This window comes from Lampris incognitus, chromosome 1, assembly GCF_029633865.1.
Source record: "Lampris incognitus isolate fLamInc1 chromosome 1, fLamInc1.hap2, whole genome shotgun sequence".
Taxonomy (NCBI): Eukaryota; Metazoa; Chordata; class Actinopteri; order Lampriformes; family Lampridae; genus Lampris; species Lampris incognitus.
In genome coordinates, this window is record NC_079211.1 from 53,414,997 (window position 1) to 53,439,863 (window position 24,867).

Consider the following 24,867-nt stretch of genomic DNA (forward strand, 5'->3'; position numbering starts at 1 on the left):
CTCATCACGTCAGATACCCTGGCCCCAATCAAGTGATGCTAGCTAGCAATTCTGCAGGTGACTCCAAACAGCCCCAGCCTAGACTCACAGCTCACAACTGTGCACAGAGCTCTTTAGCCACGCGAGCTTTCTGGTCAGTTGCACTGTGTCATTGATGGATACTGTCTGTCCCTGGTGAGACACAAAAAAAACAAAAACAAACCAAAAAAAAACAACACAAAAGAACAACAACAAAGCAATAACCTCTTAGTCATGTTCAAAGTTAAGCTTTCCAGTTGAAAATATTCTCACAGAACCAGCTGTCAAGACCATAAAAAAAAACACATTTTAACCATATCCATCATGAAATATCAAGCGCAACTTTTCATAGCGACCAGTTCAGGGAAGCCGAACAACTGGTGATAGAATAACATGGCAAAAATAACACCATAAGCAAAATGCAATAAAACATATTCACGACTGAATCTGATCATGAACAACGGACCGGAGATCATCTGACTTACAATTTCACATTGACCTTAAAAACATCCAGAACAATCACCATGTAGGCCTTTTTCCCAGGAAAAATTTCATACTTTGTTGCCATTTGGCTGGAGACAACGACTACTTGTGCTTCTGCTGCTGTTGTGTGATGCCAGTTTCTATTTAGCAGGGTTTAACCATGTAAAGCTAGCAACATGGCTGACTTTGTAGAGAAAAACCTTCTCAAACCTTCTCAAAATCCACATGACCTCCAAACTCATGAAGAAGAACACCAAAGGACATTTTCACCAGCTTACTTTACAAACCTCTGACATGATCAATTTACTGTATTGATTAAGTGACGCTGAATCAATACAGTAAAACAGAATGAATCAGTACTTTGGTTTCCTGCTTTGAAATAGTTTACCATGCTGACAAAGATGATCACGTCCCTGAACACAGGACTCACACACACCTCTTCACTTCCATCTAGTACATCTAGTACATTTGATCTTTTTATTTAACATAAACAATGTGTTCTGCCAATTATCCAGACAATCTCATCATCTGCAGGTGCAGCTGTTTTCTCTGAGACAGTAAGTCTGCAGGACTGACTGAGACCAGGTCCATGATCTGGTTTAAGGAACTCTGATCCCCACGGTACTGACATGAGAACGTCAATGAATGTTGAACCAGTTCATCTGGATACAACGTTTTCTGTCAGTCACCATTGTTATTAAGTATTTTATTATTATTACATTATATTATATTTTATATATATATATATATGTATATAAAATTATAGTATTATGTATGTTGTTATGTATGTTATGTAACGGATGTTTTGTCCAGAAGACCTGGTTCAGCCTTCTTTGGTTTTCTTAGCTGGGTTATTGAGCATCAACACACGATAACAGAAAAGCACTATAAGAAATGCAGCTTGATTGATCGATTTAACAGAATGGCTTTTTCACGTCCTGCCTCAAAACCACTAAACGTTATATTCTATGACGTTGGACATCTTAGACTAGGATGCATTTTTGGAGAACTTTTTTTTAAAGTGTTTATTTCATACTCAATGAAACAAAAACTGAAGATACTGTCTCCTGATTGGGGGAAATAGATAAGAGATGAGGTTCTTTGGTTTCTAACTCGTGTGTTCTCATCACCATTGGCCGACCAATCCCAGATAAGGGCCCTGTGGGGTGACATGACTGAAAACTGTTGACGGGGAAGTTTCACATTGATGAGTCCATAAATCTGTGCACATACAGACACACTGCCTGTCACTTGTAAACTATCTACAAAATAGTGCAAATTATAAAATTATGTTCATCTTTTCGCTGTACAAAATATTTCCAGAACTACATATAATACTGCCTATTGCATTAAAACTATAGGGTCATTGTCTAAATATTTGTGTACACCCCCTTGGCGCTTTAAAAAAACAATTACTGTGTATTTTTTACAATGAAGTATAAGGCTACAAACACCCTAATTACTAATTACAGGGTTGCAACGTGTTAAACATGGGAAATCCCTGTCTGATTTGTAACCAGAGCCGAGCAGGACTCTATCAAGGTACTAAAGTAACGTGTATTATTACCTGGCTAGTTCCACCACATCATATGCAGTTCAGTTTCCTCGCTGTAAGACCAAATCTTTCTTTATTTTATGTCTCTGATTTCATGAAAGCAAGAAGAGTGTGGAATGAACTGTCCAACATGGGAACCAGCATGGTCTGGTCTCCTCTATACTGCATCTGTATATTACATATAGTTTTCAATACTAAAATATTTAATATTTGTATTTTAAAATTATACTGCATCTGTGTATTAAACATATTTTTCAACATTCAAATATTCAATATTTTATATTCTTATTTTAAAACTAGCAAGTAATCAGTGCGATGGCGGTTTATGACGGACATGATGAAATGTTTTAAGTATCGATCAAGGTTTAATCCAAAGATACCGTGTCAGGTGTAATTACTTCAAATTTAAACCAGTAAGTCTGACAAGTGCTAAAGACAGGCACAGAAACTGCCGAGAGCTAGCACAGGAAGTGTTTGCATTGTTCCACAGGAAAAAAACATTTTTCTGTGGCAGAAAATCCTTCATTTAAAAAAGTAAAGCATTGACAGTGTAGCACGTATTGCTAAATAACACTAAATGGTAATAAATCAACTCAAATTAACACAGGAAACACGTGTTTTAAGGATGGGGATAGGGTAATAGTTGTATAATTGGGCTATACAAATAAAACTGACTTAATAAAGGCACACCCAACACAACGAGGGTCCCGGGGATCAGTAACATGACCCACAGTGAGCACAGGAAGTAATTTCTGAGAAGCAATCTCCAGGATAAAATGGTGAGCTGTACTGAACAAATGCACCTTTAACACGGTCACTGTCACTGCAGCTGTGGGCTCACCATGCCTCAACATCCCGCCCCAATAACTGCCTCCTCGCTGGAGTTACACGCCTCACTTCAGTAAGTAAAGCTAAAATACAACACGGTTATAAAATCTTAATTTGTGCTTTTTAGTCCATGTGATCTTGACATCAACATAAATTAAACAAGGCTTATCTTTTGTTATTAACTATATAATTCAACTTCCTGTACAAGTTTTAGAATGATCAATTTTAGCCTCTAAGAAAAAAATATTTTTTTTCAGATATCCATATTTTCAAAATATTTTTTTCTTGTGGATATAAAACTGATTTTTCAAAGTTAGAATATACTTATATAACATAATTTGTCCTGTTTTAGGCTGCTGACCTTCTGCCTCTTTGACACCAATCAGAATAGAACAGATCCAGGCATTCCTGCATGAAAACAAACCCGAAGAGGTCCGACCCAGGTTCACACGGTACTGTTTGGCATCAACAGCAGCAGGCAGACAAAACTAACCCAATCTCATTACGCGCACTGGAAACCAGGCATTACTCAGATGCTGAGGAAGTAACAAATCCCAGTCTGACCAGTGGAATGAAGGGGCTCAAGTTGTTGAAGGGAGGCTCAGACTAAACCACAGGAACTGACCCAGCTGAGCGATCAGCCAATCTCAACTGATCACTCAGCCGATCTCAACTAAGTGATCGTTCAGTTGAGATCAGCTGAGTGATCAGCTGACAGATCAGCCGATCACTCAGCTGATCACTTGTCTGAGATCAGCTGAGTGCAGAACATGATGTGTGATCACTCGTTGAACAAGGTGATATGGCCCTTGGCGATACTTGATGAAACCCAGGCACATTTGGATCGGAGGTGGGATCCCAAAGCTTGATCCAGGTGCCTCTTGATGAAAGGATTCTTTTGCTTGAGGTACAAATTCATTTGGGTTTTCATTGCTCTGGTGCAGTGATGTCTCGGGGAAATAACCTTCTATTTAGAAATGCTTCATCTGACGGCTCTAAATTGCCACAGAGTTCAACGGAAAAAAATCTGGAAAGGCCCTGTGTTGTTTTTTCACATTATGGTTTTAGGTGTTTAGTTCTAAATACAACCAATAGATAAAGATGCTGCAGCGTTTGCTAAAATCCAATTCGAAAAAGCATCAAGCATCCCCAACGGAAGTGTGAATTTGAGCCGGTTAAAGAAAATAAGCACACAGATATCACTAGCAGAACTGTAGAGAATCTCCAATAGGTCCATTTGTAGATCCGGACATGTGTAGCTATTTGGGGAATTTTAAGGGTCTAGACTGGGAACATCTGAAGACCGAGAAACAGATCCAGGCTGTTCTTGCTTGCAGACATCAATGCGGACCGTCCTTCAGGATAAATTAATCAAGACGTCAGCGTTCAATTCCAATAGAATGATTCCAGACACCAGCAGTTGATCACAGATCCGGGCGTCACCAGTTGAACAATGAATTCTGTCCAAGTGTCATGAAGTAAATCTGACTGCTGCCTCCTGACAGCACAGAAGCAAAGAAGACCTGCAGAGAGATGCAGTTTTCAACATTAAGTGTTTTATTCTCCTCATATTTTCACATCAGTCCTAACATCTTAGACAGATCGGTGCTTGTTTCTGTTCTAGGTCTGCTTTATTTAGACATGTTATTGTACCACAAGAGGAAGTACAAGTAATGTGATATGAGTCGAACCTTGCTGTTTGACATTCTGAATATGTTTTAATTTGGTTAATCCAAACTGGTAATGCACCGATTATGCACTAACCATTAGTCTACTATCTAACAACATCAGAGATGGACCAAAGTGCTGCACAAAGTTATTATCTATAAGATGACCATAAATATAGACCATAGACAAATATACATTCTGACAGGTCCAGAGGATTAAAACTGCTCAAATAAAACTTATTTTGGTGGAAACATAATTGATCCAACAGTAGGGGGTGACATAGTAAGGCAGGGAAGTCTGTTCCAGGTTCTAGGAGTGGCAACCTGTAGGTACCATCATCCCCATGCTACCACCAAGGAACTGCCTGACACGTAGCACATTTAATCAAGCTAGTTGATGAATGACCCACCCAGCTGCAGAGCCTTTTTTTGGGGGGGGGTTCCCTCCCCTTTTTTCCCTCCCCAATTACCCTACTCTTCCAAGCCATCCCCGTCGCTGCTCCACCCCCTCTGCCGATTGCAGGGGAGGGCTGCAGACTACCACGTCTCCTCAGATACATGTGGGGTCACCAGTCGCTTCTTTTCACCTGACAGTGAGAAGTTTCGCCAGGGGGACGTAGCGCGTGGGAGGATCACGCTATTCCCCCCCAATTCCCCCGTCCTTTGTGAACAGGCCAGAGGAGGCGCTAGTGCAGTGACCAGGACAAACATCCACATCTGGTTTCCCACCCACAGACACAGCCAATTGTGTCTGTAGGGACGCCTGACCAAGCCGGAGGTAACACGGGGATTCGAACCGACAATCCCTGTGTTGGTAGGCAACAGAATAGACCGCTACACCACCCAGACACCCGCAGAGCCTACTGTGCTCAAGTATTATGTCAAAGATGAAACACTTTCTAGATAAGTGGGACACGTGTGAAAAAGCTTACCTTGTCATTTCTCTCACACAGGAATTTGAGTTTCTGAGCCTTCTTGTGCATGAAGACCCCCTCGAGGTTCCCAGTGTTGGCTGACCTGAGCTCTATGGCCTTGTCACCCCAGCCCATCACCTGGTTAGACTGCAAGTAGGCTAGAGAGAGGGCGAGAGAGACAGAGAGAGAGACAGATAGTACTGTGTGCACATAAGTCCCAAGAGACAACCGCTGTCCTAGAATACAGTACTGACCTATCTACTGGACCCAAAAAAAGAACACACACACAAATTTGTGTGCATGCACACACACACACATAAGCATGTACACACATGCACACATGAACGCACATCCAGAATAGTGTCATATTTTTAGCCAGCCTTGCCCCAAATCTGTCTTCATAGGATTGGGCACAACATTACTCCCAAGTGCTCAGCAGGAGGGACACTGATCCAGAGCCAGTTAACCAGTGGTGTAACACAGCAGTTACTATTCCTGATAACTGCGGTATAAAAATATATGTGACCTTTTGGAAAGTTCTGTATGAATAAAGTTTGGGTCAAAACAGGATCAGGAACAAGATCAGGAACATTGTCATTTCATTTCATGTACACAAGTACATGAAATAAAATTAAATATTTTCCCCAGCCCACATCAGTACAACACAAAGACAAAAACACATATCCAATAACTACAACACATATATCCAAAACTAACACATATATCCAAACTAACACATATATCCAAACTACACAACAAAAAAAATCACTGTCCAAGGGAATGAACACCAGCCAGGATGACTGTCAGAACTGCTGGTCTGCATAGGCTAGCAGTTAACTTAGCCTGCCCTGCTTCTGCATCCTGTCAGACCGCCCTCAATGTTACCTCTTCAGGCAAGGCTGTGGTCCTTTGGCCCACAGGAGGCAGAGGACCAAGCTCTTCTTCCAGCTGATCTAACGCCTGCTCTCTCAGCCATCAAAGACAAAACTTAGACTCAGACGTGGACAAAGACACTGCATGGACGGTACTGGGTGAAGCCGCCGCAAACATGAATTTGCACCGACATCTTCCCACACCGATACTGGGTGAGGCCGCTGCAAACGTGAATTCGCGCCGCCATCTTCCCACACCGCAGCATTTTGTCCCAGCATTACCCACAGAACATCACAGTAAAATGTCACCATATTCTTCTCAAATATTAACAAACTCAACTCTACTTCCTCCACACCGAGACTGACACAAAGTACCAAGACATCTCAAATGGCCACGCGTCTCTTCAAATGCTAACTGGACTGCATGTTATACTGTATTTTCTCATCTACCCACAAGATAAAGGTTTGTCCAACATATGCAGGTTAAAGAGGAACTAAATCATTGACCATTTTGGTTTTAGTACTATGTGATGTCAACATAGCAGGATAAACACAGCTGCAGATAAAAACATTAATAATGGATCTGTTGGATGAACCAGTATTGACAGTACAATTGACAATTGTTAGTTCTGGCTCTGTCTGTCTGTCGGTGCTGGATCATCTAACAGATCCATTATTAATGTTATTATCTACAGCTGTGTTTATCCTGCTATGCTATGTTGACATCACAGAGAACAAAGACCAGCCTGCCATGCTTTTAACCTTTACATATGAATGTTATTATCTGCAGCTGTGTTTACCCTGCTATGCTATGTTGACATCACAGAGAACAAAGGTCAGCCTGCCATGCTTTTAACCTTTACATATGAATGTTATTATCTGCAGCTGTGTTTATCCTGCTATGCTATGTTGACATCACAGAGAACAAAGACCAGCCTGCCATGCTTTTAACCTTTACATATGAATGTTATTATCTGCAGCTGTGTTTATCCTGCAACTGCTATGTTAACATCACAGAGAACAAAGACCAGCCTGCCATGCTTTTAACCTTTACATATGAATGTTATTTTCTGCAGCTGTGTTTATCCTGCTATGCTATGTTAACATCACAGAGCACAAAGACCAGCCTGCCATGCTTTTAACCTTTACATATGAATGTTATTTTCTGCAGCTGTGTTTACCCTGCTATGTTAACATCACAGAGAACAAAGACCAGCCTGCCATGCGTTTAACCTTTACATGGCTTTTAACTTAACTGGAGCAGTTAAGTCCCTCTCGTTTCACCAATAATCTTATAGTACTCTCCACACTGAAGATTTGGGACCAATTTCGCAGACACTACATTTTTTCTACATCCCTTCAAGGCCCTATCGATAGAAGTCACATACTTTCCCCGTCCTTAATGGATGACATTCTCTTTTTGGAAAAGGAAAGGTTTAAGGACATTCCAAGACCTATTTGTAAATGACTCTTGCTAGCTTCCCCATCCTAGCTTCTAAGTTCTCCCTACCCCCCATCTCATCTTTTCCATTATTTCCAGGTTAGGCACTATGTCTCCTCCTGTTTTCCCAATTTTCCTGCTCTCCCTCAAACAACCCTGGGATGAGCTTATAATTTTACTCCCCCAACAGAGGGCAGCTATTTCCAACATATATTCAATTATCATGGGCGGCAAAGTGATGTAGTGGTTAAGAAGGTCCTGGGTTCGAGCTCCGGTGTAGTCCAAACTTGGGGGTCATCCTGTGTGTGGAGTTTGCCATACTATATCATACCATACTGACCTATACCATACCATATCGGCCATACTAAATAGTCCCTAGGTGTGAATGTGTGTGTGTGTGTGTGGGCGGGCCCTGTGATGGCCTGGCAGCCTGTTCAGGGTGTCCAGAAATATTGTGCTGGGCATTTGGCATACAGTCAATTATACCCAGCCAATTACCCCACTCTGAGCCGTCCCGGTTGCTGCTCCACCGCCTCTGCTGATCCGGGGAGGGCTGCAGACTACCACATGCCTCCTCCCATACATGTGGAGTCACCGGCCGCTTCTTTTCACCTGACAGTGAGGAGTTTCACCAGGGGGGCGTAGCACATGGAAGGATCACGCTATTCCCCCCAGTTCCCCCTCCCCCCTCGAACATACGCCCCGACCGACCAGAGGAGGCACTAGTGCAGTGACCAGGACACATACCCACATCCGGCTTCTTACCCGCAGACACAGCTAATTGGGTCTGTAGGGACGGCCAACCAAGCCGGAGGTAACACGGGGATTCGAACCAGTGAGCCCTGTGTTGGTAAGCAACTGAATAGACAACTACGCTACTCGCATGCCCTGTGGTTTAGTCCTTTTTGACCAGTTTGAGACCTACCTACGGATGCAGGCATCTCTCCCCATTGCAGCACCGTGTCCTTGGTGATGCGGCCATAGGTGTCGATGTAAACGCCCTCGTCTTCGTAACACACCAGAACTTCTGTTCCTGCGCTGTTGGGCAAAATGATGATGGCATGTGGATGTATTGAACCCTGGATCTGTAACAACACACACAAGACACACACACACACACACACACGCATATTTATAGTCATGACATCTGATATCCAACACGGGATTTAAACTGTGTGATGTTTTTCTGATGTTTGAACACTTTCATGTAGCGCAGAGCAACAGCTGCACCAATCCTGTTCGATACAGACGGCAAGAAACGTGAACCATCGTGCTGCCAATGATCTGTATCTTTACACACGCATGTACACAGTCAACACGTGTCACTGCACCAGAGGTATTTAGTGGGAGGAGAACAGCACAGGGTTCAAAGTGACCTCCTGGATATAACATGTAGTAATGTGCAAACACACACAAATACACACAATAACCAACATGTATACCGCCTGGCTTAATAGAAGTCACACTCCACCCCACCCCCCCTCCTTTTTCTCCCCAATTGAACTTGGTCAATTATCCCACTCTTCTGAGCTGTCCTGGTTTCTGCTCCACCTCCTCTGCTGATCTGGGGAGGGCTGCAGACTACCACGTGTCCTCTGATACATGTGGAGTCACCAGCCGCTTCTTTTCACCTGACAGTGAGGAGTTTCACCAGGGGGACGTAGCACGTGGGAGGATCACGCTATTCCCCCCAGTTCCCCCTCCCCCCGAACAGGCGCCCCGACAGACCAGAGGAGGCGCTAGTGCAGCAACCAGGACAAATACCCACATCCAGCTTCCAACCACAGCCAATTGTGTCTGTAGGGACACCCGACCAAGCCGGAGGTAACATGGGAATTCGAACCGGCGATCCCCGTGTTGGTAGGCAACGGAATAGACCGCTACACCACTTGGACGCTAAATGAGATCTGTCTTAATAGCAAACAATAAGTCACAGTGAGAAACCCTCCTACAAACTCAACAGTTTAGCAGTAACTGTCCACATGGAAACATCATTTAAGGAGCAGCCACATTTAAGAGCAGTTTCTTGCACAGCAGAACAGTGCCGTCCGAGCACGCACGTGAGCAACAGGTGTGTCTGCTGCAGGGCACGGTGTGTGTCTGAGTGTGATCGGTGTCTCATACTTTACCAAAGTGTGCGCCACCACAATCCTCAGCATCAGCACGGGCATCCACAGACGCAACGCGATTTTAATCCGCTGCCTCGGGATCAGCATCATAACATAGTCCACCGGCAACAACAGACCAGCGGTGTGCAGAAGCTGGTGTGTGTCTGTCTGCGTGGGTGGGTAGGCAGATGTTAAAATGTTGGGTTTTTTTTAAGTGGGTGGACGGTACATCATTTGCAAGTGTGTCTGTGCATGAGAGACACAGTGTGAACGCTGAGCAGTAAAATGTGCCCTACATTAGCAGGTGTGTGAGAGAAGGTGTGTGCAAGTGAGTGTAAATCTCAGCGTGAGAGTGTGTGTCGGCGGAGTGCGGGTGTGAAAGAAAGACAGGAAAATAAAAAATAAAATCCTGGGAGTTTGAGAGAACGCGTCCGAGGGTAGGGGACTTTTGAGTTGACTGGAAGTGTGCGTGGCATGCACAGAAGCAGTGGGTCAGCGCCGTAGGAGTGTTGAACGCTCACAAGTGTCCGCCAGAGAGAAGAGGAGCAAATGAGGAGGGTTAGCTCAGCAGCACCGGCGTAGTGCTGCACACCGACCTACTGATATACTAGCTTGGGGGGGGGGGCAGGCACAAGAACAGGTCGTCGTCTCTCACACACACACACACACACACACACACACACACACACACACACACACACACACACACACACACACACACACACACACACACACACACACACACAGTTAACTGATTAAGAGAGAAAGAGGACAGGAGGGATATATTTGTATCTGTCTTTTTCAATGCCTCTCTCTCTCTCTCTCTCTCTCTCTCTCTCTCTCTCTCTCTCTCTGACATCCTCCCCCTCACTTGGAAACTAATACACATTAAAGGTAGCTGGAGCAGAGAAGGAGAGAGATGAGAGAGAGAGAGGGAAAGAGAGAAAGAAAGTTAGAGAGAGATATAGAGGGAGAAAGCGAAAGAGGGTGTTAGAGCTAGAGATAGAGAGAAAGAGTGCGGTAGAGAAAGAGAGTTAGAGAGAAAGAGAAAGAGCGTGATAGAGATAGAGAACCGAGAGAGTTAGAGAAAGAGAAAGAGAGTGTTAAGAGATAGAGTTAGAGAAAGAGAGTTAGAGAGAATTTAATTTTTAAAACGTCTTTATTTAATGAGAGAGAAAGAGAGTGAGAGGGAGAGATAGAGTTAGAGAGAGCGATAGAGAGAAAGAACATCTATAACATGGACATCTATAGCTCTGATAACGACTCCAAAGAGGATAAATTCTGATTCTCATCACCAGCCAGTCAGACTAGCTTGGTCTAGTCAGGAAGGCACGAACAGAGGAAGCCTCTTGGCTGAGAGGCGAAACGTTTTCACGGATATATACCAAGTCCAGTTGCACTTGATTCAACTCCTTTGGATAACCATGACCTGGATGAATGAGAACATTCATAGAATGAGAACATTCACAGACACAGAGAGAATTTAATTTTTAAATAAGTCTGTATTTAACAAGAGAGCGAAAGGGAGAGAGATGGAGAGAGCGTTAGAGAGAGTGTAAGAGAAAGAGAGAGTTAGCGAGAGTGGGAGAAAGAACTAGCCATTCAAAATGGAGACATATGGAAAAAATATTTTGAACACCTATACAAAGAGATACTGCCAGAAGACCTCTCATCTGAACAAGAACATATACTAAAAGAAAAGCTGGAAATACTGGAATCAACTATAAAACACAACCCAACTGACTACCAAATGTAACTAGAAGAACTAACAGACAAACTCCAAAGTCTCAAACCAAAAAAAGCCTGTGGCCCTGACAACATCAGGACTGACATGCTCAACACAGTTCTCTTGAGCTGCAGAAGGCCCTGCTTAAACTGTTCAACCTGGTTCTACAAGCTGGCTGCTCTCCTGACACCCGGAATAGGGGGCTTATATCCCCAATATACAAGGGTGGAGATAAATTTGACCCCAGTAACTACCGAGACATCTGTGTGAGCAGTAATCTGGGGAAGGTCTTCTGCTGCATTACTAACGCCCGAATACAGGCCTTCCTTACCCAACACAGTGTCTTGAGCAACAGTTAGATTGGCGTTCTACCAAATCAGCGCACTACAGATCACACCTACACACCCTAATTAATCAACATGTTCACCAAAAAAATAAAGGAAAAACATCAGCATGCTTCATTGATTTTAAGAAAACATTTGATTCTATCTGGCATGATGGCTTATACTATAAAATCATCCAAAGTGGCGTAAGGGGTAAAGTGTTTGACATAATCAAATCTATATAGTTGGAAAATAAGTGCGGAGTAAAACTTGGCGACAAAAGAACAGAATACGTCACTCAATGGTGAGGGGTGAGACAGGGCTGCAGTTTGACTCCAACGCTGTTCAATATTTACATCAATGAGTTAGCGGTGTTACTGGAACATTCTGCAGCTCCTGGCCTCACCTTAAACAACACAGAATTTAGATTCTTGCTTTATGCAGATGACCTGGTGCTGCTGTCACCCACAGAACAGGGTCTACAGCAGCATTTGGATCTGCTAGAGAAATACTGTCAGAACTGGGCCCTGACAGTAAACTTAAAAAAAAAAGAAGACAAAAATTACGATCTTCCAAAAGAAGCCCAGGTGTCAGGAAAGTAGACACCTATGTACTCTAGGTAACACCGCCCTAGAGCACACGTTAAATTATGATGACCTGGGACTGAGGGTCAGTGCCTTGGGAAGCTTTGGTCTGGCAGTGAATGCACTTAAAGAGAAAGCCCAAAGAGCTCTCTATGCAATAAAAAGAACAGTCTATAAAACAGACACCCCAATTAAAATTTGGTCCAAAATCCTTGACAGTGTCATCCTGCCCATTGCAGTATATGGACGTGAAGTATGGAGTCCACTCAGTCAGCAAGACTACACTAGATGGGACAAACATCCAACAGAAGCCCTGCATGCAGAATCCTGTCGAAAATTGCTAAACATACAAAGGAAAACACCAACAAATGCATGGAGAGGAGAATTAGGCAGTTTGCCATTGATAATAAATATCCAAAACAGATCACTTAAATTCTAGATGCACCTTAAATCAAGTCCCCACCACACACTGCAGTTAAAAGCATTCCAAATCCAAGAGCTAAGAAAGAGTCCCCTCAGTCAGCTGGTTGTGAAACTAACTGACCCCATAACCACTGACATAGATGAGTTTCAGACTAGCACGGCTAACCAACCACAGTTTAGAGTAAACCACATCATCACACAATGCAAAAACTCATACGTATGTGGCACATTGGGACATAGAAACCAAATTACAACCCAAATTAGAACGTTATGGGGCCCTAAAAAGAGAACACAAACTGGCTGACTGTCTGTCCACTGTCAGAGACAGTCAGCACAGACACATCCTTACCCAGTACAGGCTCACTGACCACAGTCTAGCCACTGAAAAGGGCAGACACACAACACATCTTGGCTACCAAAAGAGCAAAGACTATGTGGTCCCTGTACGGCAGGTGAGGTCAAGACAGAGATACACTTCCTGCTAAATTGTGAGAAATTCAAGAACATAAGAGAAAAATACCAGGAGAACTTTGAAAACCAGATTCCAAATGTTCTACTGCTGGATGAGAAAGAACAATGGCCACTTATTTTAGGAGAGGACCAAAGGTCACACCTTGCTGCACAATATGTGTTAGAATGCCATAGCCTAAGGGTCAGTGAGTGGCCAAAACACTGTCAGTTGCTGTTCAAGTGCTGTTCTACGTTTCTGCCAGTTCTATCTGTTCCTTTTTCATTTATTTATTTTTTGTTTAGTTCTCTGTTGACCTGTTTTACTTTGGCAACATTGTAATTAATGCAGTCATGCCAATAAAGCATCATTGGATTGAGAGAGAGAGAGAGAGAGAGAGAGAGAGAGAGAGAGAGAGAGAGAGAGAGAGAGAGAGAGAGAGAGTTGCTGTTATTATAATCATTGTTGTGTTGTGTTGTTGTTTTACATGCTTTGGCAATATGTACACAAACGTATGTCATGCCAATAAAGCAAATATTGAAATGAATTGAGAGAAAGAGAGAGAGATGGAAAGAGAGTTAGAGAGAGAGAGAGATAGAATGAAAGAGTTAACTAACAAAATAAAACAAGTCAACAGAATTATTAAATGCGTCCAAATAGGAATCTGAATATGAGTCACCACAGACTACTGTTAGCTGCGTTTGCCCACGGACTGAACTAGGAAGGAGAGAGAGAGAGAGAGGGAGAGAGAGAGAGAGAGAGAGAGAGCGAGAGAACAAAGCAGGTGAGGAGAGAAACCCGATTAGAAATGAGATTGGTTGAATAACAGTGTGATGAAGAAGTGATGACTGAGTGGGAAGAAAGTGGAGAGATGAGAGGAGATGAAAGGGAAGCAGAGAGGAGAAGGGAGCAGTTGACATCTGGTGACTGAGTGGGAGGAGAGGATCAGGAGGAGGAAAGGAGGGTGAGATGGGGAGCGGAGGAGGAAGGAGAGCATGGTAGGTGACGTGTTGACTGAGTGGGAGCAGAGCAGGAGACGGAGGGAAGGAGATGGATGATTTAATAGTTAACAACAGACAGGAAAGACGTTGCAGTCAGGTGGATGGCCACAGACGTCATGACACCACCGGTCAGCAGCACCATGTCACCAGGACCGATAAACCCACACTCCTATCTTATGTACACCTTTCACGCATTCCGTATCAAGTGCCGCAGTAGCACTTCTGCACAATATGTCAGCTGATGCCACATTTAGTGAACAAAGAGAACATGAACATGCGGTGTGTGTCATGGCAACAACATGAATAACCTGCAACGCCAGTAATGAACAACGTGACGTTCAACAACTACTGCTTCCACGAGCCCCAATCGCCAACTTGGACTTTCTTTTCTCCCCTATTGTATTTGGCCAATTACCCTATTTTCTGAGCCGTCCCGGTCTCTGCTTCATCCCCTCTGCTGATCCAGGGAGGGCTGCAGACTACCACATGCCTCCTCCGATACATGTGGAGTCACCAGCCGCTTCTTTTCACCTGACAGTGAGAAGTTTCACCAGGGGGACGAAGCACGTGGGAGGATCACACTATTCCCCCCAGTTCCCCCTCTCCCCCGAACAGGTGCCCCGACCAAGCAGAGGAGGTGCTAGAGTGCAGTGACCAGGACACATACCCACATCCGGCTTCCCGCCTGCACACACGACCGAGCATGTCTGTAGGGATGCCCACAACTGCAATGTCCATTTCTTTGAGTTTCTGTCTACCAGGGCCCAGCTGAACCAGCCTCCCGGGCTTATGAATGAACAGGCAGACAGAGATAAACAAGTGGACAGACTGAAGGACTCAATCACCTCTCAGTCAGACACAAAGCGCTTTACAATGAAATGACTGCAGTACATTACAGACGCCTCAGCAGCGTCAGTTCCATACTCAAGGCCTATCCTGCAGTAAGGCCGGGGGTTCTTCAGATGGAGCTACACAGGACCCGAGGTCATCTGAGATAGATGGACTGTTAGCTATATAGTAGGAGTGGGCCAACTGATCAGTCAACATCCAGCACTGAAATGTTTTTTTTTTCTTTTTTAATGACGTGACATCTCACTATTTTGTATTTTTTATGACTAACATCTCACTATTTTGGATCAACATCTGCGGTTGGAAAACTCTTCTTTATTTGGTGTCATTAGCTTTGATTGAAATAAAATGTGAATTAGCTGCGTTTCCATCAGCTCTGTTTAAGTGAACACAACCATGTACATAGTTGTACATGTCCTACATCATATGTCAATACCCACAGCAAAAATGGAGCAGTTGAGATGAATAAAAAGCTGATCATATGATTAAATTCTACCAGCATTTCATTTTTAATTCTGCAAAATCATTTTCTATGAATCAACAAAAGCAAAAACCACCTCAAGCGGAGCATATAGATTTTTTTTGCAATAACTGGGCTATTTTTTTTTCAGTTGGTCTTTCCATTCAGCCTTTTTCCATTCAAACACTCAAATAACTGGCTCGATGGCTTTATTTCAGGCTATGAATTCAGTGATTAACCCCCCCCCCCCCGCCAACTTTTGGATGTATCCACTGAACAATGCGAGCAGTTTCTCCACCACCTTAATAACAAAATAGATGACATTAGGCTCCACATTACACCGGTGACGAGCAATGTCCCCACTTGACTCGAACCCTCCGCCAGTCTGACTCGCTTTAAGCAAATTTCTCTATTAGACTTAGAAGAGTTAATCTCCCACCTGTCAACTGGACACCATCCCCACTAGATTTCTGAAGGGGGTATTTCACACTGCTGGCCCTCAAATTCTCTCCATTATCAACTGCTCGCTGTCTACCAGTTCATTCCCATCTAGTTTTAAACAGGCAATAGTCTGACCTCTCCTGAAGAAGCCTGCTCTCAACCCTCTTGTTTTAAGGTAATTTTACACCATTTTCAAATCTACCTTTTTATCTAAAATCTTAGAAAAGTCTGTTGCTCTTCAATTAATCACAAACATGGATAGTTGGAGTATTTTCAAGCAATTTCAATCATGATTCTGTACCCACCACAGCACAGAAGCAGCGCTCATTAAAGTTACCAACGACTTATTGCTCACTGCTGACTCTGGTGCTTGCTCAATTTAATTCTGCTTGATCTGAGTTCCGCTTTTGATACAGTTAACCATGAAATCCTTTTAAATCACCCGGAAAACTATGTTGGCATTACGGATACTGCTCTGGCCATTTTATTATATCAACTTAAAGTAAAAAAAAAAAAAATCATCAGAATATTTTGCTTTCCATGTTGGAGCAAATTTGGATAGGACCTTGTACTCACAGACTAAAATGGATGCTATAGCTGCCTAGCTAAGCATGAATAATCATAAAATAATAATAATAAAATAAATAGCAGTGATCACGTGAGCCAAAGACTGACAGTAGAAGTGAAAGCTAGTAGGTTATATAGTGGAAGGGCAGAACAAGCTGTCTGTTTCACTCCTTCGTACAAGAGATGGCTGGCTGGGCACTCGCACAAAGCCGGGACATATGTCCTTACGAAGCGCCATAACAACACGCTGATGTCGTCCCACTGCAGCACCACTGCATATCCAGACAACTAAACACCACACCTGTTTATGACCACCAGGTCTAGGACCTGACTTATGGATGAGGATCTCATTTGGACCATGAAATCATGAGCCAAGGCCTACTAGATAGCAAAGGCCGTGACACACCATTGGCTAATGTCGGGCTGTCAGTGAGAGTCTCTGGCCCGAGTTTTTGCGGTGTGTCCTGCACCGTAGGCACTAGTCGGACCCCTGTTGGCAGCTTTTCAATCGGTGGCAGAGCCCATCAGTGAGAGAGATAACGCCGATTGACTGTTCAGCTTGGCGAATCAGTACACGAGAAGAGAAATGGAAGTCACGAAAGCAAGCAAACGACGAAGTCAAGAGGCCACACACAGAAGGCTCTTTTCATTTTTTGTCTTCATCTCACCTGAACATTTCAAGAATTTTTCCTCCGACACAGGCGCAGAACATACATGCTAGTTGGCCGTCAGCTATAGTCTTTGCAGTGTGTTCAAGTCCTACTTTTTGGCTCAGACACAGGCGACGTGAGGCAACGTAGTGGGCGACGTGAGGTGACGCAGCAGGCGACGTGAGGGGATGCAGCGGGTGACGCAAGGTGACGCAGCAGGCAACATGAGGCGATGCAGCAGGCGACGTGAGGCGATGCAGCGGCACCGTTAGGTGACGCAACAGGCAACATGAGGTGATGCAGCGGCAACGTTAGGTGATGCAGTGGGCGACGTGAGGCGATGCAGCGGGCGTCGTGAGGTGATGCAGCGGCAACGTTAGGTGATGCAGTGGGCGACGTGAGGCGATGCAGCAGGCGACATGAGGTGATGGCGATGCAGCGGGCGACGTGAGGCTACAGCGGGCGACGTGAGGCGATGCAGCGGGCACCGTGAGGCGATGCAGCGGGCGCCGTGAGGCGAGGCAGCAGGCGACGTGAGGTGATGCAGCAGGTCACGTGAGGGGATGCAGCAGGTGACGCAAGGTGACGCAGCAGGCGACATGAGGTGATGCAGCAGGCAATGTGAGGTGATGCAGCAAGCGACATGAGGCGATGCAGCAGGTGACGTGAGGTGATGCAGGAGGCGACGTGAGGTGATGCAGCAGGTGACGTGAGGTGATGCAGGAGGCGACGTGAGGTGATGCAGCAGGTGACGTGAGGTGATGCAGGAGGCGACGTGAGGTGATGCAGCAGGTGACGTGAAGTGATGCAGGAGACGACGTGAGGTGATGCAGGAGGCGACGTGAGGTGACGCAGAGGGCAACAGGAGGCAACGCAACAGGTGACATGAGGTGACGCAACAGTCAGCCTTTGTCTGGTTCTCTGATGTCAGTTTGGTGTGTCTGGGCCCTTAGACAGACAGATATACAGACATACAAACATACAGATGGACGGACAGATAGAGCTTACATGTGTAGGGAGGTAGAGGTCGTAGGGTGTTCCAGAGTCCACGTCGATGGCGTGAAACCCAGATACAGAGCCGTAGATGACCTTAAGCCTTTGACCTTCTTCCACTGTCAGGTCCACAGACAGGGGCTTTTGGGGGAGGGAGCTGAACGACTGGATGGACGGACACACACACACACACACACACACACACACACACACACACACACACACACACACACACACACACACACACACAATGTCAATATTTCCAAAGTGGAAAGTTATTCTCGAGTGTTTTTCTGAAGCGAGAGGAGAGGGTTAAAGTGCACATGCAGAGAGGAAAGTAGCTCATGCCACAGAGGAACAAGAAATAGGACACAGCTCTGATGGGTGTGTGTGAACACTCTCTACGTCTTTTGGGGGGGGGGGGAGTGTCAGTGTTTTTGTAGGTGGCTCTAATAGATTTTGTGTCTATCAATAGTTTGTCTTACAGTATATGCACCAAGATAAGATGAGGACTAGGGGAAAAAGAAGGGAAGTACAGACAGGCAAAGCGAAGGGAGAGAACTGGTGATGGTGGGAACCCCCGCCCACCCCAGAGAACATAGCCAAGCATAGGACCGGATGTGGGTTGTGTTATGTTAGTTTTGGACACCAGATAAGGTGGCTTGGTGATATGATAGCCAATAGAATTGGAGTCAGTTCAAAATGTTGTCAAGTCAGGACAGATACTTGATGGATGACTTGTGGTGAGGTTTAAGAGGCCAAAAATACATCCCATCTCATTGTTCACCTCCCACTAGCGTGTAAACAACCCAATACAGCCTCAACCGTCCAAGAGAAAAATTAACAAAAATAAAGAAAACAAGGGGGAAAGGGTTTTGAATACGTTTTATACATGGCTTACTTAGGGACCGTGCATTTGTCATAGATTTAACATCCCTGTGACATTCTCCTCTATTTCCCCTGCCCTCGCTTCTGTTGCCCCTTCACCCCCGACATCTTCTCTTATCTCTTTCTCAGGTAAAGTAATATGTTAATAATGTCCTCAAAACATTTTACAGCATATTGATAAATACTACAAACCTTAAAGGCCATGAACTTATGATACGGTTTGGGTGCCCAGGCGTACACCTCCACTGCATTCTTCAACGCAATGACCAAGAACTTGATCTTCTCATAGCGTACTGGAAAACCAAGAGAGATTGAGAGTCTACTGAGGAGTTTCAGGCTCTTAATGACACAATGGTGACACACACACACACACACACACACACACACACACACACACACACACACACACACACACACACACACACACACACACACCTACACACACACACACACACACACACACACACACACACACACACACACACACACACACACACACACCTCAAGTACAGTGCCTTGCAAAAGTATTCAACCCCCTTGACAGTCATCACTAATTTCTGGATTATAGAAGATACTCACACATCTGCTCCTGAACAGGATTGTTTTTGTGAACCCATAAGCTCTAACAGCATGTTCCCAAAGCCAACATAAGTTATGTTTCACTGACTTTTTATTAAATAAAAACTCAAATAAAGTGCTTACATAAGTATTCAACCCCCATATATCAATGCAGTATCAGCCATGGTTCTCTTGGGGTAAGTATATACAAGCTTTGCACATTCTTCTGGAGTATTGTTTGCCCATTCTTCTTTGCAGAATTTGTACAGGTCTTGCAGGTTGGTGGGATGGCGCCTCTGGACTGCGATTTTCAGTCTGTGCCACAGATTTTCAATGGCGTTGAGGTCCGGACTTTGACTTGGCCACTCCAAAACCTTCACCTTTTTGTTGCTGAGACATGCCATTGTTGCTTTAGCCTTGTGCTTAGGATCATTGTCCTGCTGGAATGTGAACCTTCTCCCAAGCTTCAGTTTTATGGCAGACTGCAACAGGTTTTCTTCCAATATTTCCCTGGATTTGGCTCCATCCATTCTTCCCTCAATGTGAACAAGGTTCCCAGTTCCTGCAGCTGAAAAGCAACCCCATAACATTATGCTGCCACTGCCATGCTTCACTGTAGGGAGGGTGTTTTTTAGGGCATGAGCAGTGTTAGCTTTGCGCTACACATAACGCTTTGAGTTTTGGCCAAAAAGCTCAACTTTCATCTCATCTGACCACAAAACCTTTACCCACATCCTAACTGGGTCTCTCTCATGCCTGGCAGCAAACTCCAAGCGTGCTTTTATATGCATAGTTTTGAGCTACGGCTTCTTTTTTGCCAACCTCCCATACAGGCCAGATTGACTTATGGTTGACTTATGCACATTTACTCCAGTTTCAGCCACTGACCTCTGACTCCTTCAGAGTGACCGCAGGATCATGTGTGGCTTTCCACACCAGCCCACGTCTTGCTCGGACACTTAGCTTTGAGGGACAGCCTGTCCTACAAAGCGTCTGGGTGGTGTGATACAGCTTTCCACTTTCTGACAATGGATCCAACAGTGTTCCGAGGGACATCCACACACTTGGATATTGTTTTGTATCCCTTTCCCGCCTTCTGCATGTTAATCACTTTGTCTCTTATTTCAGTATTCTGCTCCTTTGTCTTCGTGTTCTGATGGAGTTCACGCCCAGCTAATGAACTTTACACAGAGTGCTTTTATACCCATAAACCACACCGTTACTTTAACATCTTACAGGTGCACACTAATTATGTCCCATTGTGTTTACCTGAGTTTGTTTTAGGAATAATTTGTCATTTGTATAAACCTGGAGCCAGAGGTGTAAAAACCAGGCCCAGAAAGAAGTCCAAACCATGTATCTGCTCCACTCATGCACTACACCAGCAGATTCTAGTCAACACCACTCCTCAACTAGGTAGGGAAAACTAGCTAATTAAATCAGCTGGTTTAGTAACATGGTTGGAGCAAATACACGGTTTGGACATTTACTTTCTGGGTCTGGTTTTTACACCTCTGCTTGGAGCTTTCAGAGCACAAGGTGTTGAATACTTATGCAAGCACCATATTTTAGTTTTTAATTTATTAATAAAAAATTAGCGAAACATAACTTATTTTGGCTTTGGGAACATGCTGTTAAGAGTTTATGGGTTCACAAAAATAATGTTGTTCAGGAACAGATGTGTGAATATCTTCTATAAACCAGAAATTAGAGACAACTGTCAAGGGGGTCGAATACTTTTGCAAGGCAGTGTAACTGTGAGCTTAGCGGCATTCACTGCAGAGTTCTCTGAAGTGCAGCATGCTCTTCAGTTTCCCTTGTGAAGCCATAACTGTCTTCCCTACCAGTACACTGACAGTAGTAACACAATGTTTTCATATATAATTTTTACTTAAAAGCCCGTACTTACCAACTTTGTAGTGCACACAGCCCTCCAGATCGCCCACTGAGGTCCAGCCCTGTCTCTTCCCCACCTCGGGGTCATTATGGAGGATCTTATTCCTCAGCCAGGACAGATAGTACAGACGGAGCTTGTTCTTTTTACCTATAGTTGTAGACGGAGAAGTCAAAGAAGAGGAAGCAGGTGGAAGGGGACTTGTGTTTACAAAGTGAAAAGGGAAATAGGAGGAGGTTAGGGGTTTGTGCCATATCTATCTTCAGACTTAACTGACATGATCCAAAACTTGCACCAATTTCATATACATTAAAGCCTGACTTTTAAAATATATTTATAAAGCCTTTCTCTTCTTTTTCTTCTTCTTCTTTTGGCTTGTTCCCTGTTTTTCAGGGGTTGCCACACAGCACCAATGGCGGCCTTGACCGATTCAGTATGGCCTCTTCAATCAACATCGGATGCCCTTCCTGACACAACCACTAACCCTATGGACGGGGGCACAGGGAAAGCGCTGGATGCCATCCCAGTATTCATGGACTTGTGCCCTGTCACCATATTTATAAAGCCCTTATGATTTTGAGTAATTTTTAGATGGCCAACAGGCGCAATCTGCCAGGTCACTGAGCTCTTGGTGAAGAAAACAAATTCAGATTTTGATTAAACACTGCTTTTTCTTGAAAAAGGTGCCTCTAATTCAGATGTTCACACCCGGGAACTTCCTACTACAAATACTGATCTCTACTCCTGTCCACTGAGCATCTCCACCCAAACAGTTGGGGGTTACATGGTGCTGCAGACGGTTAGCTGGACAGGACCTCATCACCCTCTATGGCTAAATTTCACAGAACTGGTGCACAATTCAAACTAGCTGTTGCTGTTTCATTACCAATTCAACTAGTACTATATATATATATATATATATATGTGTGTGTGTGTGTGTGTGTGTGTGCGTGTAGCGAATTCGGGGGGCAGCCGGGAACTGCTGCTGCTGGGACGCAAACCCAGGTCTCCCGCACCATGGGCAACTACGTTAACCAGTCAACTAAAGGGTCTGACCCGTTAGCCAAGGGCTAGCAAGTCTCGTCATCTGTGGTCATTACACTACCCCCCTCCTTCATGAAGCGCGTCACTGCAATTCAGCGTATCAGCTACCTCACGCCTCTGGGCGCATGTGCTTCCGATGGCCTCACAGTCTCACCATCCCACTTCAGGGGGAATCTTGCCCCCCCCCCCCCAAATTCATTACATTGGTGTCAGAAGTGGGATGGTGAGAGTGTGAGGCCATCAGAAGCGTGTGCGCCCAGAGGCGTGAGAGCGCTGATATGCTGCAGCACAGGGATATGCTTCCAGAAGAAGGGGGTTAGTGTAACGATCATGAATGAGTAGACTTGCTAGCCGGTTGGCTAATGGGTCGGACCCTTTTGTTGACTGGTTACCGCGGTCGCCTGTGGTGCGGACAACCCGGGTTCTCGTCCTGGGTACAGCAGATTCCTGGCTTCCCCCCGAATTCGGTATACATATACTATATATATACACACATGTTTAGTCTGTGTTGCATTTTGTTCATGTTTGTATGCAAATACTTTCCTGCCTGTTCTGTATATACATTGTGTGTATGTGTATCTCCACCTACCAGATATGGTGATTAAGACATTGAGTCCCTCCAGTACGTCCATCTGCTGAAACCTGCGTCTGCTGATGAGCGAGTAGACTTTACCCTGGCCGCTTCTATCCAACAGCCACAAGCCACTCTCTGTCCCGACCAATAGGTTCACTCCTATTGACAGACAGACACAGGGACATACGTATTGCAAACAGTCAGCATCTCTTTCAGTCCAACGTTTCTGTACAAGTACCATGTTGTGTAATAGCCCATCCATCCATCCATCCATCCACATCCATCCATCCATCCATATCCAATTATTAGTTGTGAAAAGAATTGTTGCCTTGTTTTATTTGCCTCTGTTGCAAAACTCAGAATAAGGGCTTACATTCCCTCTCTCTCTTTTAGTTGTTCCTTTTAGTTGTGGATCAATCACCATGCTCACATCATCTGCTATGGTGGACTGTCCATGTAGAGACAGACAGCATTGCATGTTGCTCTGTGTGTGTGTTTGTGTTACAGTGTGTGATGTAGTTTTGTTTTAACTGTTTGGTAATATGATTGGGTCTGACTGGTGATGCGTTGTGTTGCTGAGGTGTGTTAATTGAGCAGGTTTGGGGTCTCAGCCTCAGGACCAGTTGGGTAAGGGGGTTGCTAGTACTCCTCAGCTCTGGGCATTGTAGGGCTTGGTGATGATACAAGAGGGGGTCAGTTAGTTTTAGATGTGTCCAAAAGTTAACTGCTCTTGTTTGTATGTTTAGTGTTAGTGGGTATTGGTCTAATTCTGCCCTGCATGCATTGTTAGTAGCTTTCCTCTGGACCTGTAGGAGGATCTTACAGAATTCTGCATGCAGGGTCTCAGTGGGGTGTTTATCCCATTGAGTAAAGTCTTGTTTTGTAACTGGACCCCACACCTCACCGCCATAGAGTGCCACTGGTTCAATAACACACTCAATTAATCTTAACCAAATTCTAACTGGTATTTCTGTTTGTATATTTTTATGGTGTAGAAAGCCCATCATGCTTTCCCTTTCACCTCATGAAGTGCTTCATTAAAATGTCCAGTTGAACTTGGTTTTAATCCTAGACAGGTGTAGTGTGTGCAAGACTCCACGTGCTTTGTACCAGTTTAGAACTTTGGTAGAATGTCCTGAGATCCGGGTCTTTCTCCATTATTTTGGTCTTTTTGGGATTTACTGTCAGGACCCAGGTCTGACAGTAATGTTCTAGCAGATCCAAACTCTGCTGTAGGCCACCTGCTGTGGGGGCCAGCAGAACCAGGTCATCTGCAAAGAGTAGGCATTTCACCTCCTGATTGTGGAGACTTAACGCTGCGGGACAGAGGACTTTTCTAGTATAGTAGCCAACCATTAATGTAGATGTTGAAGAGTGCAGGGTTGAGGGTACAGCCCTGACAAACACCTCGCCCTTGGGTAAAGAATTCTGTTCTTTTTTTCTTTCTTTTTTTGCCAATTTTTATGCTGTACATATTGTCAGAATACATTGATTTAATAATATCACGTTTTACCCCCTACACCACTCTCAATAACTTCATGGAACAGTCCTGCATGCC

The 24,867-nt window shown here is 44.5% G+C and overlaps 1 protein-coding gene across 4 annotated transcripts in view; it reads right to left on the reverse strand.

Annotated features, from left to right (window-relative positions):
- Positions 1 to 945: 945 nt before the first annotated feature.
- Positions 946 to 24,867, reverse strand: part of si:zfos-2326c3.2 (mitogen-activated protein kinase kinase kinase kinase 4) — a 246,232-nt gene continuing 222,310 nt past the window's right edge. For 3 of the 4 annotated variants that reach the window (XM_056289366.1, XM_056289375.1, XM_056289358.1), the window contains 7 exons: positions 23,325 to 23,468; positions 21,707 to 21,841; positions 19,432 to 19,532; positions 18,367 to 18,516; positions 8,704 to 8,863; positions 5,484 to 5,623; positions 946 to 4,407 (listed from right to left, as the gene is read on the reverse strand). In XM_056289366.1, the coding sequence (XP_056145341.1) occupies positions 4,324 to 4,407; positions 5,484 to 5,623; positions 8,704 to 8,863; positions 18,367 to 18,516; positions 19,432 to 19,532; positions 21,707 to 21,841; positions 23,325 to 23,468 (914 nt within the window). In that variant the 3' untranslated portion in view covers positions 946 to 4,323. Of the gene's footprint in view, positions 4,408 to 5,483; positions 5,624 to 8,703; positions 8,864 to 11,285; positions 11,316 to 18,366; positions 18,517 to 19,431; positions 19,533 to 21,706; positions 21,842 to 23,324; positions 23,469 to 24,867 lie in introns of those variants that run through there. The other variant, XM_056289384.1, reaches the window with a different exon arrangement.